General features: G+C 47.2%; 1 protein-coding gene and 1 long non-coding RNA gene across 2 annotated transcripts; one reads left to right on the top strand and one right to left on the bottom strand.

Annotated features, from left to right (window-relative positions):
* Nucleotides 1-1544: 1544 nt before the first annotated feature.
* Nucleotides 1545-8958, top strand: TMT1A (thiol methyltransferase 1A). Its single transcript, XM_077870048.1, has 2 exons — nt 1545-2132; nt 7568-8958. Exons 1-2 carry the CDS (start codon nt 1632-1634, stop codon nt 7802-7804), a joined length of 738 nt encoding a protein of 245 aa, XP_077726174.1. The 5' UTR covers nt 1545-1631; the 3' UTR covers nt 7805-8958.
* On the bottom strand, nt 7594-10968 carry LOC144296820 (uncharacterized). The gene is made up of 2 exons (XR_013363770.1): nt 10809-10968; nt 7594-10614 (listed from the first exon to the last, which is right to left on the bottom strand). It is a non-coding gene; the product is annotated as an uncharacterized LOC144296820 (long non-coding RNA).
* Nucleotides 10969-16794: the final 5826 nt, after the last annotated feature.

Here is a 16794-nt window from a genome sequence, read left to right as displayed (position 1 = left end):
TCTGGAGTCTGCCTCGGATTCTCTCTCCTCTGTCCCTTCCCCTCCCCCTGCTGTGCTCTTTCCCTAAATAAATAGATAAAAATAAAAGGGGAGGGCAGCCCGGGTGGCTCAGGGGTTTGGCACCTGCCTTTGGCCTAGCGCGTGATCCTGGAGACCCTGGATCGAGTCCCACATCGGGCTCCCTGCATGGAACCTGCTTCTCCTTCTGCCTGTGTCTTGCCTGTCTCTTTCTGTGTCTCACATGAATAATAATAAATAAATCTTAACGAATGAATGAATGAATGAATAAATAAATAAATAAATAAATAAATAAATAAATAAATAAAATAAAATCCTTAAAAAATAAGTAAATGTTCCTTTCTTTTTTTATTTTTATTTTACTTTTAAAAGATTTTATTTAGGGATCCCTGGGTAGTGCAGCGGTTTAGCGCCTGCCTTTGGCCCAGGGCGCGATCCTGGAGACCCGGGATCGAATCCCACGTCGGGCTCCCGGTGCATGGAGCCTGCTTCTCCCTCTGCCTGTTTCTCTGCCTCTCTCTCTCTCTCTCTGTGTGACTATCATAAATAAATAAAATAAAAAAGATTTTATTTATGCATGATAAATACACACACACACACACAGAGGCAGAGACACAGGCAGAGGGAGACGCAGGCTCCCTGCAGGACTCGATCCCAGGGCCCCAGGGACCACGACCTGAGCCCAAGGCAGACGCTCGACCACCGAGGCACCCAGACGTCCCTGTTCCTATTTTTCTTGAAAATTTCCGTGTACCCTAAAGCCCAGGCTTTCTTGTTATGAAAAAAAACAAAAAACAAAAAACAAAACAAAAACAAATGAATGCTTGAAACTACTTTTTGCATACTTTGGGTTTTGAGGTTCCCAGAGATGAATATTCTGGGCACGACTTTTATCTAAATTAGCCGAGTAATGCAGCAGTCACTGCACAATTGGAAGTGGAACCCGCCCTTTAACAAAGGACGACCCCAAAACAGGGAGTTAAAAAATAAAACTGTGTGGCGCCAGGAACGTGGGGGGCCTGGCCGTGGAGGGCGCCCCGGGGACGCGCGGGTAGCGCGGCGGGTGCATCCACTGCGCGGCCTGCCCGGGGGAGGGGGGAGGGGAGGGACACGGGGCAGCAGCCTTCCCGCCTGGGGGGTGCGGCGGGTGCATCCACTGCGCGGCCTGCCCGGGGGAGGGGGAGTGGAGGGGGGGAGGGGAGGGGGGGGGACACGGGGCAGCAGCCTTCCCGCCTGGGGGGTGCGGCGGGTGCATCCACTGCGCGGCCTGCCCGGGGGAGGGGGAGGGGAGGGGGGGAGGGGAGGGGGGGGACACGGGGCAGCAGCCTCCGGCCGGGGCGGCCCCACGCCGGCGGAGGTCGCAGGAGGCCCGGGTCGCCGCGCAGTGGACCCAGGCCCCGCCTCCGGCCGGGGGCGCAGGAAGCCTCGGGCTCCTCCCCGCGGCCGCCGATGCTGCGGGGCGGGGCGGGGCGGGGCGGGGCGGGGCGGGCCTGCGGGCGGCGGCGGCGCTGTGGTTGCTGCGCGGCGCCCGCCCAGTCCCGCGGCCCCGGCTCCCCCGCGCGCCCGCCCGGCTCGGCCCAGGCGCGGGCGGACAGGTGCGCGCTCCCCGCAGGATGGCGGTCGCCGTCGTGGTCCTCAGGCTCCTCGTGTGCCTCCTGGCCTCGCCCCTGTTCCTGCTGCACGCCCTGGGCCTGTGGAGCCAGATATGCAAGAGGTGGTGGTTCCCCCACTTCTTGGCGAGGTTCAGCGTGATGTACAACGAGCGGATGGCGGGCAGGAAGCGGGAGCTCTTCGGCAGCCTGCAGGCGTTCGCGGGCCCCTCGGGGAGGCTGTCCCTGCTGGAGGTGGGCTGCGGCACCGGCGCCAACTTCCAGTTCTACCCGCCGGGGTGCAGGGTGACCTGCGTGGACCCCAACCCCAACTTCGAGAAGTTCTTGATCAAGAGCATCGCGGAGAACCGACACGTGCAGTTCGAGCGCTTCGTGGTGGCGGCGGGGGAGGACATGCCGCAGGTGGCCGACGGCTCGGTGGACGCGGTGGTCTGCACCCTGGTGCTGTGCTCCGTGCGGGACCAGGGGCAGACCCTGCGGGAGGTGTGCAGGGTGCTGAGGCCGGTGAGTGACGCGCGGGGTGCCCCAGGACTGGTGGCTGGGAACCGCCCTCAGCCCAAGCCGTGCGTCCGCTCCGGTGGCTCAAAGGTTCCTACATAAAAAGCGAAGCTACTAGAGAAGGCGCTGTGGATTTCTTTTTTTTTTTAAGATTTTACTTATTTATTCATAGATACACACAGAGAGAGAGAGAGAGAGAGAGAGAGAGAGAGAGAGGGGCAGAGACCCAGGCAGAGGGAGAAGCAGGCTCCATGCAGAGAACCCGACGTGGGACTCGATCCCAGGGCCTCGGGGTCACGCCCTGAGCTGAGCCACCCAGGTGCCCTGGCACTCTGTTGAATTCTTAAGCTCTAAAGGGAAAGGGATTCTGAGTACATAAAATTTTAAGACTTCTACAGAGGAAAAAAAAAAAGTACTATAAACAAAATAAAGTATCAAAACATAGAAGTATTTGCCAGGGATGATAGACAAAAAGATGAACTTCCTTCCTTTTAAAAGGCATTATGGATCCAAAGATCAATAGGGTTTCTTTAAATAATAAGAAAAACACAGAGAAAGATAGGCAAACCTCAGGAACAGAAATATAAATAAAAATAGCCTCCTCTAGGGGCACCTGGGCGGCTCAGTCCATCAAGCATGGGATTCTAGATTTCCCCTGGGGTCTCGATCTCAAGGTTTTTTTTTGTTTTGTTTTGTTTTGTTTTGTTTTTGTTTTGTCGATCTCAAGGTTGTGGGATGGAGGCCCCCCCATCCGGCTCTGCTCTGGGCACAGAGCCTGCTTGGGATTGTCTCTCCTTTCCCCCCTAGCCTGCTCTCCCTCTCTCAAAAGTAAATAAAGCAATAAAAGCCAATCATATAAAAATGCTCAACTGTAGGTGCAATTAAAGAAACTAAAGCAAGATGCCATTTTTTACATATTGTACCGTCAGAGGCTTTTAAGGTAAATATGGTTATTGAGGTTTGGGAAGCAGGACACTCCCATACACATTGGAGGAAGTGCCCTCTTTGGAGGGTAACTTGAGAATATCAAAATTTAAAGCGCACGTAGCCTTTTATCCAGCAGTAATTTATCCTAGAGCTACACTGCACAAATATGCAAAAATGTGTCTCTATGCAAAGGCACTCAGTGGAGTATTCGTAATAGCAGGAATTAGAAATAACCTAGATGTCCATCAACAGGAGGCTGTTCAAGTAAATTGTCACACAGTACAAAAGAATTCTGTGCATCTGTTAAAAAGAACAAGGAAGAGTTATCTAGGCTGATACGAAAAAAGTCCCCAAGAGATAATGTTAAAGGGACATTAATGAAATGTTAATGTTAAATGAGAGCAGAGACTATTACGTAGACGGTAAACCCGCTGTGTGAGGGCTTAGACACACACACACGTATGTACATATACATTGTGTATATGTTAATGGAAAGGATAGAGAAGAAAATTTTTTTTTAAGATTTATCCATCTATTAGAGAGAGAGAGAGAGAGAAAACACTTGAATATGTGAGCAAGGGGAGGGGCAGAGGGAGAGAGAATCTCAGAAGACTGCTGAGCGCAGAGCTTAATCCCAGGACCCTGAGATCATGACCTGAGCCAAAAATCAAGAGTCAGAGGCTTAACTGGGGCACCCAGGCGCCCCTAGACAAGAAACTATTAACAGTGGTTGCCTTGCGGGAATGGGATTCAATATAGGGTAGAGTCACTTTTCGTTGTGTATCTTTCTGTATAGTTTGAAATTCTTTATACCTAAATGATTTTCACCTATTTACTAATTTTTTAAAATAGCTTTATTCTTAACTTGGTTGAATGTAAGTAAAGCACGGACATCTCAACGGTTGAACTCACTGTCCTAGGAGAAAAGGATGTTCCTCAGGAAGAAACAGGAAGTTCCTCAGGAAGACAGGGGCTTGAAATGGGGTTGACAGACAATGATCTCCTTGTCTTTGGCTCAAGGAGAGGCCAACATCAGAGTAGTAAATGAAGACGTTTGGATTCTTTTTTTTTTTTTTTTAAGATTTATTTATTTGAGAGAGAGAGTGTGCGCACGAGTGGGGAGAGGGCAGAGGGAGGGAAGCAGACTCCCTGTTGAGTGCAGAGCCCATGAGGGGGGATTGGGGGGTACTCGATCCTGCAACCCCGAGGATCAGGACCTGAGCCGAAATCAAGAGTCAGACACTTAACTGACTGAGCCTCCAGGTGCCCCCAAACCTTGTGATTCTTATATCCAAACGCTGGATTCTTGTGTCCTAAGACTGGATAGGGACTAGGCCAGGCTAGTGAGTGTTTTGCTTACCTGTGACCCCTACAAAGCAAGTAATGCTTCCCTGCATTTCCCAGCACTGTGACTGAGACCGCATCCAGTGGTCTTCCTTAGCTGCTGGGAAGCACCCAGCATTCAGCACTCAGCTGCACACAACCAGGAGCTTTATTACAGTGAGCTTTAACCCTCACAACAGTCCTTGGAAGCAGATATTGCCTTCATGTTGTGTTGAGGAAACAGAGGTTAAGAAGCTTGCCCCAGGGATCCCTGGGTGGCTCAGCAGTTTAGCCCCTGCCTTCGGCCCAGGTGGTGACCCCAGGGTCCCGGGATCGAGTCCCACGTCAGGCTCCCTGCATGGAGCCTGCTTCTCCCTCTGCCTGTGTCTCTGCCTCTCTCTCTGTGTCTCTCATGAATAAATAAAGTCTCTAAAAAGAAAAGAAACTTGCCCAAGGTTACACAGCCAATAGGTCTTTCTTTTCTTTTTTTTCTTTTATGGTGAAAAAAATTATATTTAGATTTATACCCGGCTGGACTCAGTTTAGATGATCCCAGTTTTGTTGCCAGCATCCAAAGTATCATAGCCAGGAGCCAGTGGAGCATACACTTTCTTCTCTCCATCAGGCCTGATCAAGGCATTGACCTTGGCCCCATCAATGTCATAGAGCTTCTTCACAGCCCGTTTGACCTGGTGCTCACTGGTCTTGACATGCACAGTGAACACAAGCGTGTTGTTGGCTTCTATTTTCTTCCTGGCTGACTCGGTAGTCGGGGGAACTTGATGAGGGCATAGGGATCAAGCTTGTTTCTCCAGGATCTTTGGGCTGCCTTCGGAGCCGCAAGGTCTTGGGTCGTAGGAATGTAGGTGACGTACGAATCTTTTCTTGGGACTGTGCATGCCTTTCAGCACCGCTTTCTTAGCTTTCAAAGCCTTTGCTTTGGCATCGGCTTTGGGAGGGCAGGGGCTTCCTTCTTTGGTGTCAGCACCATCTTCGAAAATGGTCTTTATTTCTTTTTCTTTCTTTTTTCTTTTTTTTTTTCCTGACTTTCTTTAATGCAAGTATTCCTACTGCTGCACCACACTGTTTGTCACTAGGGCCTTTTTCTCTCACCAGCTTCCACATTTCTGCCACTTTTGCTGGCTGTTCTTCCTCTGCCCATCTCTAAATACTGGAGTTTGCTTTTTTGGCTCTCATTTTACTTAATTAAATACGGCCCCAGGGGCATTTCATGGGCCTCCCACAGTTTTCAATTACTGTGCATGTACAGATGGTTTCCAAATGGATAGATCTAGCCCAGATCCTTCTTCTAACCCCAAACCTGCGTATCCATGTGTCTACTCAACCGTCACCTGAACGGGTGATGGGCTCCTCTGGTTTACCCTGTGTTACCCAGAGGGCAACATAGGCCTCCCCAGACCTGGGGCTCCTCCTGTCCTAGTCTATGGAAATCTTTTTCTTCTTCTTCTTTTTTTTTTTTAATCCAATTAGGAAACTCCAAGCTTTCCATTCCTGCACACAGGCCTTCACTTACCCATAGAACTGGGGAAACTGCCACCTGTCAGCTCTCTGCCTGGGATAGGCATGATTAGGGTGGCCAGAGGAGACTAGAAGAGTGTGACCCTCACCCCGGGTTTTGGAGGGGATTTGGAGGACCCCTTCTCCTACTCCCCACAGGGGTAGATGGGCAGAAAAGAATTCTGAAGTCCTGTTAATGTATAACCTCTACTATGTGGATACTTCCCCTGCATTTATAGGACTGTCCGAGACGAGACGAAAGTAGCAGCTGCTAATGCCTACAGGACAGTGATTTGCACATCACATCCGACGAATAAAATCCCTAACGGCACAGGGGTACCATGACTTCACTAATGCTTTTAGATGCTTCAGTACTTTAATTCATATCATTTACATCCTTGTGACAATGGTACAAAAATATCAGACATGATTCTTTAGTCTCAGGCAGTGCTAGGTATGGATTCAGCTCTCTCACAGGTTTGCAAAGCAGAACCCAAGAACAATGTTTAGAAGAAGTAAAAAGAAAATTTTTTTTAATTTTAAAGAATAAGTTTAAAAAATTGTAATTAAAAGGTAAACAACAGGGATGCCTGGCTGGCTCAGTCAGTAGAGTATGTGACTCTTGACCTCAAGGTTGTGAGTTCAAGCCCTACACTGAGTGTAGAGATTCCTTAAAAATAAAATCTTAAAAAAAAAAAAAAGGCAAACAAACAGGGGGAAACATTTGTAGTATATAGATAGTCTTATTATACTAAATGCCCTTGCTAAGCAGTAAGAAAAACCCAACACCCTATTAGAAAACTAATAAAGGCGTTGCCTGGGTGGCTCAGTGGTTGAGCATCTGCCTTCAGCTCAGGTTGTGATCCTGGGGTCCCGGGATTGAGTCCCATGTCAGGCTCCCTTCATGGAGCCTGCTTCTCCCTCTGCCTGGGTCTCTGCCTCTCTCTCTCTCTCTCTCTGTCTCTCATGAATAAATAAATAAAATCTTTTTAAAAAATGTTTTAGAATAATATTTGAGTACATAAATCAAACAAAGCTGGTTACAAAACAGAAGGTACATTCTAGTCCTAGTCCTAACTTTAGGGGAAAAAAAAAAAAAAATCTTCACATGATGTACACACAAAATCTTGACAGCGGTTATCTTGAGATGATAGACTAGTGCTTGTTTCTCTGTTTGAACTTTTCTGCAGTGCCTAAAATCAACACACGGGCGAGGCCTCTGGAGCCAGTCTGTCCAGGTTCAAAGCATTTATAAGCTGTGTGACCCTGGGCAAGTTGCTCATTTTCTGTGTGACTCTTCCCCCACCTATAAAAATAGGAATGATGGATGATATTGACCCAAATAGTTCACTATAAGGATTAAGCGAGTTGACACGCGCCAGGCACGAAGGCTAGCGGCTTGCACGCAGGAGCACTGCACGTTTAGCCAGGATGATGCAGTACTTGATCATCACAAGATGCGCATTAGTTGCCTTAGATTGGCAACTGTATAAAATTTGACAGGAGGCGAGACTATTGGCCAAAATAGTGTCTTAGCAAGTTCTGATTTACGCAGGCCTTCTCGTGAAGTGAGTGAGCCTCAAGAGCCACAGAAATCGAAGAAGCTTCAATCATCTTACAAACCTGTTCTTTAGAAACTAAAATCCTGGTTTTTTTTTTTTTTTCCTTCTCAGGGAGGGGCTTTCTTTTTCCTGGAGCATGTCGCAGCTGAGAGCTCAACTTGGAATTACTTCTGGCAACAAATCCTGCACCCCTTCTGGCACCTGCTGTTTGACAGGTGCCACCTGACCAGAGAGAGCTGGAAGGCGCTGGAGCGGGTGCCCTTCTCCCAACTCAAGCTGCAGCACTTCCAGGCTCCGCTGTCCTGGGAGCTGGTGCGCCCTCACATCTCTGGGTACGCCGTCAAGTAGCCTGCGCCGCGGGGAGTGGGGGGCTGAGCGGCTCTTAGCTTCAGGCTGCAGTTTTACACTTAAGATACTAACTGGGAGAAAGGGAACCTTCTCTTTGTAAGGTAAAGTTGCATTTTGTCTCTAAGCGTTTATCTACCTATTAAGCCATCTTCTGTTGTCCCCCCAAGAGGATCGAAACCAAAACCAAAGCCAAACAGGACTCTCTCCCTTAAAAGGAAGGGCTGGGCTTTCACAACCGAAGTTTAGCATTAGCCCCAAATGTTGGTTTATGTGGTTAACTTCAAGATCCTTCCAGCTGTCTTAAATTGTTAGCTGGCAGGTTTTCATTTCACCCCCTCGAGAGCTTGGTGCTTGGAAGCAGTGAAATCACGCAAAAGATGACTTGGTAAAGGGAGAAGCGACAAGATCTTAAGGCTTCACAAACTGAATAGAGAATTACTAACTAGTTGAAAATCCAAATCTAAAGAGCCCAGGTCTCTTTGAAAGAGAAATCTGAGTCTGTTTGTTGTTCTTAGTATCCATGGGTTGGTTTTCAAAATTGATGGATGGGGGTTCCAACCCTGGTTCTGCCCAGCTTTGGTGTTTTTACTCCCCTATTTCTAGTGACGTTAGTTTTCCTGCATTCCAGTCTTCAATGCTAAAGATAAGGATTGTACTTGACACATGAGTATATCCAGACAAATAGTTGAGGCCCTTAAGTTGCTTGAGTACATGTTCCTTATTATGTAGCATATACTCTGCTGCATGTCTTAGATTGTAGGTAAGGGAAAGGCCTACTGCAACTAGGAAGACCTTGTGTAATTCGGAACACTCTGTAAGAGCCCCTCACACCCAGGCGGTCCGGGCGTCTGTAAAGTAGATGCGTATTTGGGGTATTATTCCGACCGATTGCCACTCCTGTCCCGAGATGATTTCTTTGTTTCTTGCCACCATGGAAACCTCTGAAAATCATAAGGGCTTTGAAAACAAGTGTTGGGTTGCTCAGTCAGAGGGATTAAGAATAGCATTTCCAGCAATAGTTTGTGTGTATTTTGATAAACTTAGTATATTTTCTGTAAAGTATAATGACTTTACAAAGGGACTATTTTAAATAACGAAATCAATCGATAAATTCACGTAGATTTTAGGAATGGAAATAAATGGTTTATATCTTTGCTGGCTTCGTGTTCTTTTTTTTTTTTTTAATGTTTCTGGAAGGGGAAAATTAAGCTATCTGAGCATACAGATTTTTCTTTCTACCGCTGGGCAACCGTAAACACATCTAGTGGATTTTAGAGAAAGCAGTTTGGGGAGGATCAGAATGGGTTTTTGAAAAGTTCAAGTCCAAAAACCCCCACTTGTAAGATCCACAGAGTAGAAAGAAGGGGCGCTTACTATCCTAATGCTCTCCGACATAAAGACAGTTACTGTTATGGTGAGGTTGGGACGCTCGTCTAAGGCCTCCTGAGCTCTAGAACAGGAATCTCCTCTTTCTACCATCTCCCCAAAGTAGGACCCTCCTTACTACCCACCTCACTATTGCTGAGGTTAGTCTAGTGATTGAGAAATAGGAAAAAAACACAGGTTGACATGCTGGAATGCTACCAGCACGTTGGAAGAGAAGTAATGCCAAAGTACAAACGCTTATCAATTCCTTCTTGTCTAAGTGGCACGGCAAATATTATCCTCGCTTTCTGTACAATACTAAGATGTAGGGATCCCTGGGTGGCGCAGCGGTTTGGCGCCTGCCTTTGGCCCAGGGCGCGATCCTGGAGACCCGGGATCGGATCCCACATCAGGCTCCCGGTGCATGGAGCCTGCTTCTCCCTCTGCCTGTGTCTCTGCCTCTCTCTCCTCTCTCTCTCTCTGTGACTATCATAAATAAATAAAAATTAAAAAAAAAAAAAGATGTAGAGAAACAGTTTCTCACATTCCACAAGTTACTGAGCAGGTCTTAGAAGCCCCGATTCCCCAAACTACAAAACCTGTTTTGACATCGTCACTGCTATATTACCTCCTCACTGCTTTCCTCTGAGGCCAGAAGACACACATTTATGGCCATTCCAACAGCCTGTGGAAGTGACCCAAATCCATGCAAAATGGAAAGAGAAAAAGGCAAAACATGTTCCAGGGTGCTATTTAGGATTTCTTTGATGGCAAGTGACGCAACTCTCAACCAAAAAGGCTTAAGTAGAAAAAGGACTTCAATGACTCAAATTAGTGAAAAGCACAGGGACAGAAAGCCTCAGGTACAGCTTGAGCAGGGCTCAGCTGATATTATCAGATGTCACATCTGCCCTCCTGTCTGCCCTACCAGGCGGGGAGTCTGTGGAAGTAGTGCCAATCTTCATGCTTTCAGAGGCCAAGGCCAGTTGGAGAGATCAAGTCTGTTTTTGCACAAACTCCAACCAAAGTTCTGGACTGAGTCTCAGTTGGCTCAGATTGACAATACTGGGTCCAAGTCCATGCCTGCACCAGTCACAGTGTTTAATCCAGATGGATCGTGCTGACTTGCTGAAGTACAGCTCACAAGGCTTCACTGCTGGGCCTCCGCACCCCCAGACCAAGTGAGCTGAGACAAAGAGAGTTCTATATTCTCCAAATGAGAACAGGGCCTGTGACTGGGGAAAGCAGAAACGGACGCTGAGGAGGCACTGCAAATACTCACTATAAACACAGCGCTGGGGACGCCTGGGTGGCTCAGCGGTTGAGAGCCTGACTTCAGCTCAGGGCGTGATCCTGGAGTCCCGGGACCAAGTCCCACGTCGGGCTCCCTGCATGGAGCCTGCTTCTCCCTCTGCCTGGGTCTCTGCCTCTTTCTCTCTGTGTGTCTTTCATGAATAAATAAATAAAATATTAAAACAAAAAAAAAACCACAGCGCTGCATTTGGATCAGACCCTCGGTCTGCCTTCCTGTGGCAGATCACATAGTACCAGGCTGAGAACACGGGCATTTCACTAGGATCACCGTATGCGATGAGGAAAATAAAAGACAAAACGACAAGGGCTTTGGCATCAAAGTTACCTCGGTCGAATCCTGGGCTGTGTCATTTGTTGATGATGTGACCTTGGGCAAGTTATTTTTCTCATGTCACTTCATCTGTTAATGAGGATAATATCCACCCAACGGTTATTGGGAGGAATTCATGAAGTAAAACACTTGGTACTTAATAAATGTTGACCTTCATTCAACAAATAGCTACCGTGTACTTTGCTCTTGGTGTTGGCTTAGTGCTGAATCAGCTAGACGTGTTCCCTGCCCTCTGGGGCCCTCAGCCGGGTAAACTCGCCAGCCACGGGGGAGAGGTGCCAGGGGCTGGGAAAAATGGAATCTGACCCAGTCGGGAGGAGGATCCCAGGCTTCCTTGAGAAAGTGACACTCGATCTGAATGCCAGGGGCTATTAGGATTTCGGCATAACAGAGCAGCTTGTGCCATAGATAAATAAAAGCCAATTTGCTCAGGGAACTGAAGGCAGGCAGGGTGAGTCCGAGGGGAGGATCAGGATGAATACTGTTTACATCAGCTGCTTCCCAATCCTGTTAAGTCCCTGGACCCATGAGCACGATACTTCATTTTAATGGTTAACGACACAAGACAAAGCACCACTGAAACTTCTTATGTTTATATTATAAAACATCCTGTTCCCAAGTTTTCTAATATTGTAATTGTTCCTTTTGAATTCCTACATATTTCATACTTGAACAGCAAGTGAAGCAACCATTGTGTAATAGTTCCTTGTGTACTCTTGACCGGTCACCATAAGCCTTTCCCTTTGCTGTTGCTTTAGAAAAGCCAGAACTTAACTGAAATTCAATTCTTGTTAATCTGTTATGGCAGTTGAGAGGGGGGATGAATCACAGCAGCCTGATGTCAACAAAGGCAAAAAAGAAAACTGTTCAGGAAGTGTCACTTGAATTATTTAGATACCTATACCCGGGCAGCCAGGGTGGCCCAGCAGTTTGGCGCCGCCTTTGGCCCAGGGCCTGATCCTGGAGACCCAGGATTGAGTCCCACGTCGGCTCCCTGCATGGAGCCTGCTTCTCCCTCTGCCTGTGTCTCTGCCTCTCTCTGTGTGTCTCTCATGAATAAATAAATAAAATCTTAAAAAAAAAATAGATACCTAAACCCAAAAGCCTTCAGGCAAATTAAGAATAATCAGAATTCCCTTATCCATGGAAACCACCAGAATCAAGAGGTCATGTTAATTGAAGGCACAGGAAATGAATGTAGAGTGGCCAGTGTTCCCAATTTTTAGTTCAGTTAATGAACAGAATACACACAAAAAAAAACCCATAGTAATTTGCCAACTGAGCAAGGTATTATTTTGGCCCTAAAGGAAACTATGTGGGAACCTGTAGAGAATTATCTAAAAATAAGGAAAACTGCCATTCAGAATTTACTATTCCTAAAGTGAAAATCTCTCACGTCCGATAGCTGTAATTCAGGCTGTGTCCTTCTCAATCTTTTTTTCTTTTTTTAAGATTTTGGCCCAGGGCATGGTCCTGGAGACCCAGGATCGAGTCCCACATCAGGCTCCCTGCAGGGAGCCTGCTTCTCCCTCTGCCTGTGTCTCTGCCTCTCTGTGTGTCACTCATGACTAAATAAATAAAATCTTTAAAAAATATATTTCCTTATTACAGCTCATTCACAAGTCCTTGAAACAGGCAGAGTGACATTCCTCTAGGAGCTCAGCTGCCTCGATGTTAATACTTTGCTAAGGGCAAGAGGCAATCCTAGCCCAACCTCCAGGATGCTGTAAGACTTTTAATATATAAAAATTCCTTTAGGGACGCCTGGGTGGCTCAGCGGTTAAGCGCCTGCCTTTGGCCCAGGGTGGGATCCTGGAGTCCCAGGATCGAGTCCCACATCAGGCTCCCTGCATGGAGCCTGCCTCTCTCTCTCTCTCTCTCTCTCTCTCTCTGTCTCTCATAAATAAATAAAAATCTTTAAAAATAAATAAATAAATAAATAAATAAATAAATAAATATTCCTTTGGAAACTTCCTTTACCTCTAACCCCTAAGATACACGTTGGCAATCATCTTCCAAGCATATGGTGCACCAATATACATCTGAAGGGTCTCATGACTCAGGTGTTATTAGACAGTAATAAATGACTTTTCCCAACAATAGCTAGCCCCCTCAAGGTCCTGGAAACCTTGCCTCCAAAATCCCTTAGTGACTTATGCTATCCCTGACCCCCACCCGCCCATCCAACCTGAAAGTATATAATGGGCCACTCCTCATGACTCCGATGCAGCTCTTTCTGCCCACAGGTCCTGTCCCTGTACTTTAATAAAACCATTTTTTTGCCCCAAAGATGTCTCAAGAATTCCTTCTTGGTTGGCACCGAACCCTAACATCTCTCCTACATCACTCATAACTCTGCAAGGCAGGTAAATGACCTTCAACTGACAAATGAGAAAGCAGACCAGTGGATGTTCCATCACTTGCCCAAAGCCACACGGTGAGTGGTCACACCGGTATGCCTAGGTAGCTCACCTGATTCTAAAGCCCAGGCCTCCCCACATGTGCTTCTTGAGGTTTTCTCAAGCCCAAGTCCCTGTAATTCTGTGTCCTTTCTCCATCATTCCACTGTGAATGGTCCCCCAAGACTCACTGAGTCTGTGTTCAATCCCTTGAGCCTTGCTTATACTCCTAGGCTGTGAGCCATCACCTGTGTGAAAAAGATTCTTAAACCTCTCACTTTTGCCATTTCTTTGATATTTAGAATTTAACTTGTCAGAAACAAAATTCACTGTGTCTTTCCCTAAATAAACAACACTTTCCAATTTCTTCAACACCTACGATTATTTCCCAAGGACCAGATAAAGAAATGCCCTTCTAGAAAGCCTTTGCTGGCTGTTTCAAGAAGCTTCCTCCTAGAAGATACTTGCAAATGACAGATAAAGGGCCAGTATCCAAGATCTATAAAGAACTTATCAAACTCAACACACAAGAAACAAACAATCCAATCATGAAATGGGCAGAAGACATGAACAGACATTTCTCCAAAGAAGACCCACACATGGCCAACAAGCACATGAGAAAATGCTCCACATCACTTGTCTTCAGGGAAACACAAATGAAAACCACAATGAGATACCACTTTACTGGTGAGAACGGCTAAAATTAACAAGACAGGAAACCACAAATGTTGGAGAGGATGTGGAGAAGGGGGAACCCTCTTGCACTGTTGGTGGGAATGTGAACTGGTGCAGCCACTCTGGAAAACTGTGTGGAGGGTCCTCAAAGAGTTAACAATAGAGCTACCCTACAACCCAGCAATTGCACTGTTGGGGATTTACCCCAAAGATACAGATGCAGTGAAAAGCCGGGACACCTGCACCCCAATGTTCACAGCAGCAATGTCTACAATAGCCAAACTGCGCACTCGCAAGCAGAAGGAGGGGCAGAGGGAAAGAGAGACTCCCAAGCAAACTCCCTGTCGAGCACAGAGCCCAACATGGGGCCCGATCCCATGACTCCAAAATCATGACCTGAGCCAAGAGTTGGATGCTCAACCGACTACACCACCCAGGAGCCCCTCTGGAGACTCGGTATACTTTTAAGGAAATCTCCCACAAAAAGTAACTTGGCAAAGCCCTCATTTTTGCCCCTGACAATAAAAAGTTCGGCACCTACGTGGGATGCTGCAAAGAACTTCTACACCGAGTACTAAAGGTACAAACATCATTTCCCAAATCCCTCCAATCCTGGCTCACATTTTCCCTGTCAGGCTAAGCAGGCAGTGTTAGGACTATGAAAGCAGCAGCACTTGGTTCAAATTCTATCTCACTTCTCATGTTATGGGAACAGATTATTTACTCTGATCCCAGAAGAAGAGTTTCTTTTCAACTTTATTGTCCACGAAAGCTTAGGAACAAAGAAATCTAACCCCCCCCCCTTTTTTTTAAAAGCAAAAGCTGCAATATTAAATTAAATATTTATTATTTGTTTATAAGTATAAATGTTGCCCTGTATCAAATTTCTTACTAATGCACGCAATCTCATCTGCCTATGTGTTGAAAGTGGAAGAAAACATTGGAGAAAGTAGACACAACTAATAAGTCACTAACCTGTCAGCCCACATTTTTTGCTCTTGTGCTTTTATTTTCTTCCCCTTGTAGTTCTGGAAAGGAGGCCTTCTGGGATCCTGGTTAAAATTTTATAGAGAAACATTTGTCTTTTGCTCACACAGCAAACACGTAACCATATCTGGATGACAGATATGTCTGAAAGTGTGAGGATTAGGTAAAAATGGTGTTACCTGGTATCAATTCTTAATTTTTATAGGATCCTAAGAGACTTCTTAAGAATCTGATGAAAGGTCTAGGTCCTCTCTCTGGAAAAATGCTCCTCCAAATAAACCTCTCATTTCTAGAGGAAAACGGACATGCCAAGTGCCTCAGTCTGCTGTCATCATTTCCAAATTGCCACAGATGAAAATTCAAACTCAAAAAAAAAAAAAAAAAAGAAAGAAAGAAAGAAAATTCAAACTCTGAAGTCCTGTTCCTTTTAAAGATTTTATTTATTTACTTGAGAGAGAGAGAGAGAGCACCAGCATGGGGAGAGGTGGAGGGAGAGGGAGAAGCAGACTCTGCTGAGAGTCTGGGGCTTGATCCCAGGACCCCGGATCGTGACCTGAGCCAAAGGCAGACGCTTAACCAACTGACCTACTCAGGCGCCCCTCAAGTCCTATTCTGGAAACAGCCATTAGCCTTTGACCTCCCCTATGAAGCCTATTCCCCAGCTTAGAGACCTCTACCGCTGCCACCCCGCCTTGTCTCCGGCTGCCAGCCAGCAGGGTGCCCCTTTCTAACCAGGCTGGACAGCAGACGAAACCAGCCCGTCCTCACTCTCCTACTCGGGCCTCCTTATCTTATCGCCATACTAACCGGCCAATTTCTGACTGCGGGGTCTCCTTACCCCCAATCTGCTGCTGCTTCTGTGTTTTTTTTTTTTAAATCTTAGTAAATGGCAAAACTATTTTTGTCCCTCTCACTGAAGCTGGAAACCAGGACATCATCCTAGCTTTCTGTCTTCCTCACCTCCCACAGCCAGTCAGACACTGTCCCTTCCTTTCTTCCCCCATCACGGGCGCACACATCCCTCCTCACTTGGATTAACTGGCCTCAGCCCAACCCCTCCGATCTGTCCTCTGGGCTGCTCTCCAGAACCTAAAAAAAAAAACCCCAAAAAACAAAAAACAAAACAAAACAAAACAGCAACCAAACAACAACAAAAAACACTTCCTGCCTCAAATCCTTTGATGGCTTCTCATGGTTTTCAGATGAAACTTCAAAATCCTTAGCCTGAAATGCAGGCTCTTGTGATCTGGCCCCACGGGCCCTGTAGCTCGATCCTCTCAAGCCACTGCCACCCCTGGCTCCACACACTGAGCTGTGTGGGCCTCTGCCCCTGGGCGTCGCCCCAAGCTGGGCCCCCTGCCGGAGCACCCCTACCCTCTCCTCTCTTCAGCTCAAGGTAGCAGTTCTCTAAAATATCCCAAAGGTCGTTTTCGCCAAAAAGAACTTCCTTGTTTCTCCAGTCTGATTTTTAGGCACTTCATCGGGCTCCTACAAGGCCAGGCGTCCTCCTCCCACCTCCACAAGCTGTGGCGCTGCTCATCCGCCTCCCCAGCCCGGCTCAAAGCTTCCCGGGGACAGGGCGCTTGTCTGGAACCCGGGTTTGTATCTGTGGGGCCCAATCTCTGGGAAACGCCCAAGCGATCCCCGCCACCTGCCTCCTCCGTGGCTGCGGTGGGAGAGAGCACGAAGCCTGAGTTAGACTTTTCAGGGCTGCTCAGAAATCCTGTAGTTGCCCTCAGCTGCCACAGCGGCCAAACCTGGGCTACGCTCATTTCCACACTTCTCCTCTCAGCATATGACTGCACTACTCACTCCACAGAAGGAAAAACAAAAAAGAGCCACTGAGTGGCTCTGGAAATTTAAGAACCTCACACATGTCCTCTCCTGACCAGACCTGGGCTCTTGATTCATCTCTTTCA

The sequence above is a fragment of the Canis aureus genome, chromosome 25 (assembly GCF_053574225.1).
Source record: "Canis aureus isolate CA01 chromosome 25, VMU_Caureus_v.1.0, whole genome shotgun sequence".
Classification (NCBI taxonomy): domain Eukaryota; kingdom Metazoa; phylum Chordata; class Mammalia; order Carnivora; family Canidae; genus Canis; species Canis aureus.
The sequence above is the reverse complement of the archived record's forward strand: the minus strand, read 5'-3'. Positions and strand labels throughout refer to the sequence as shown.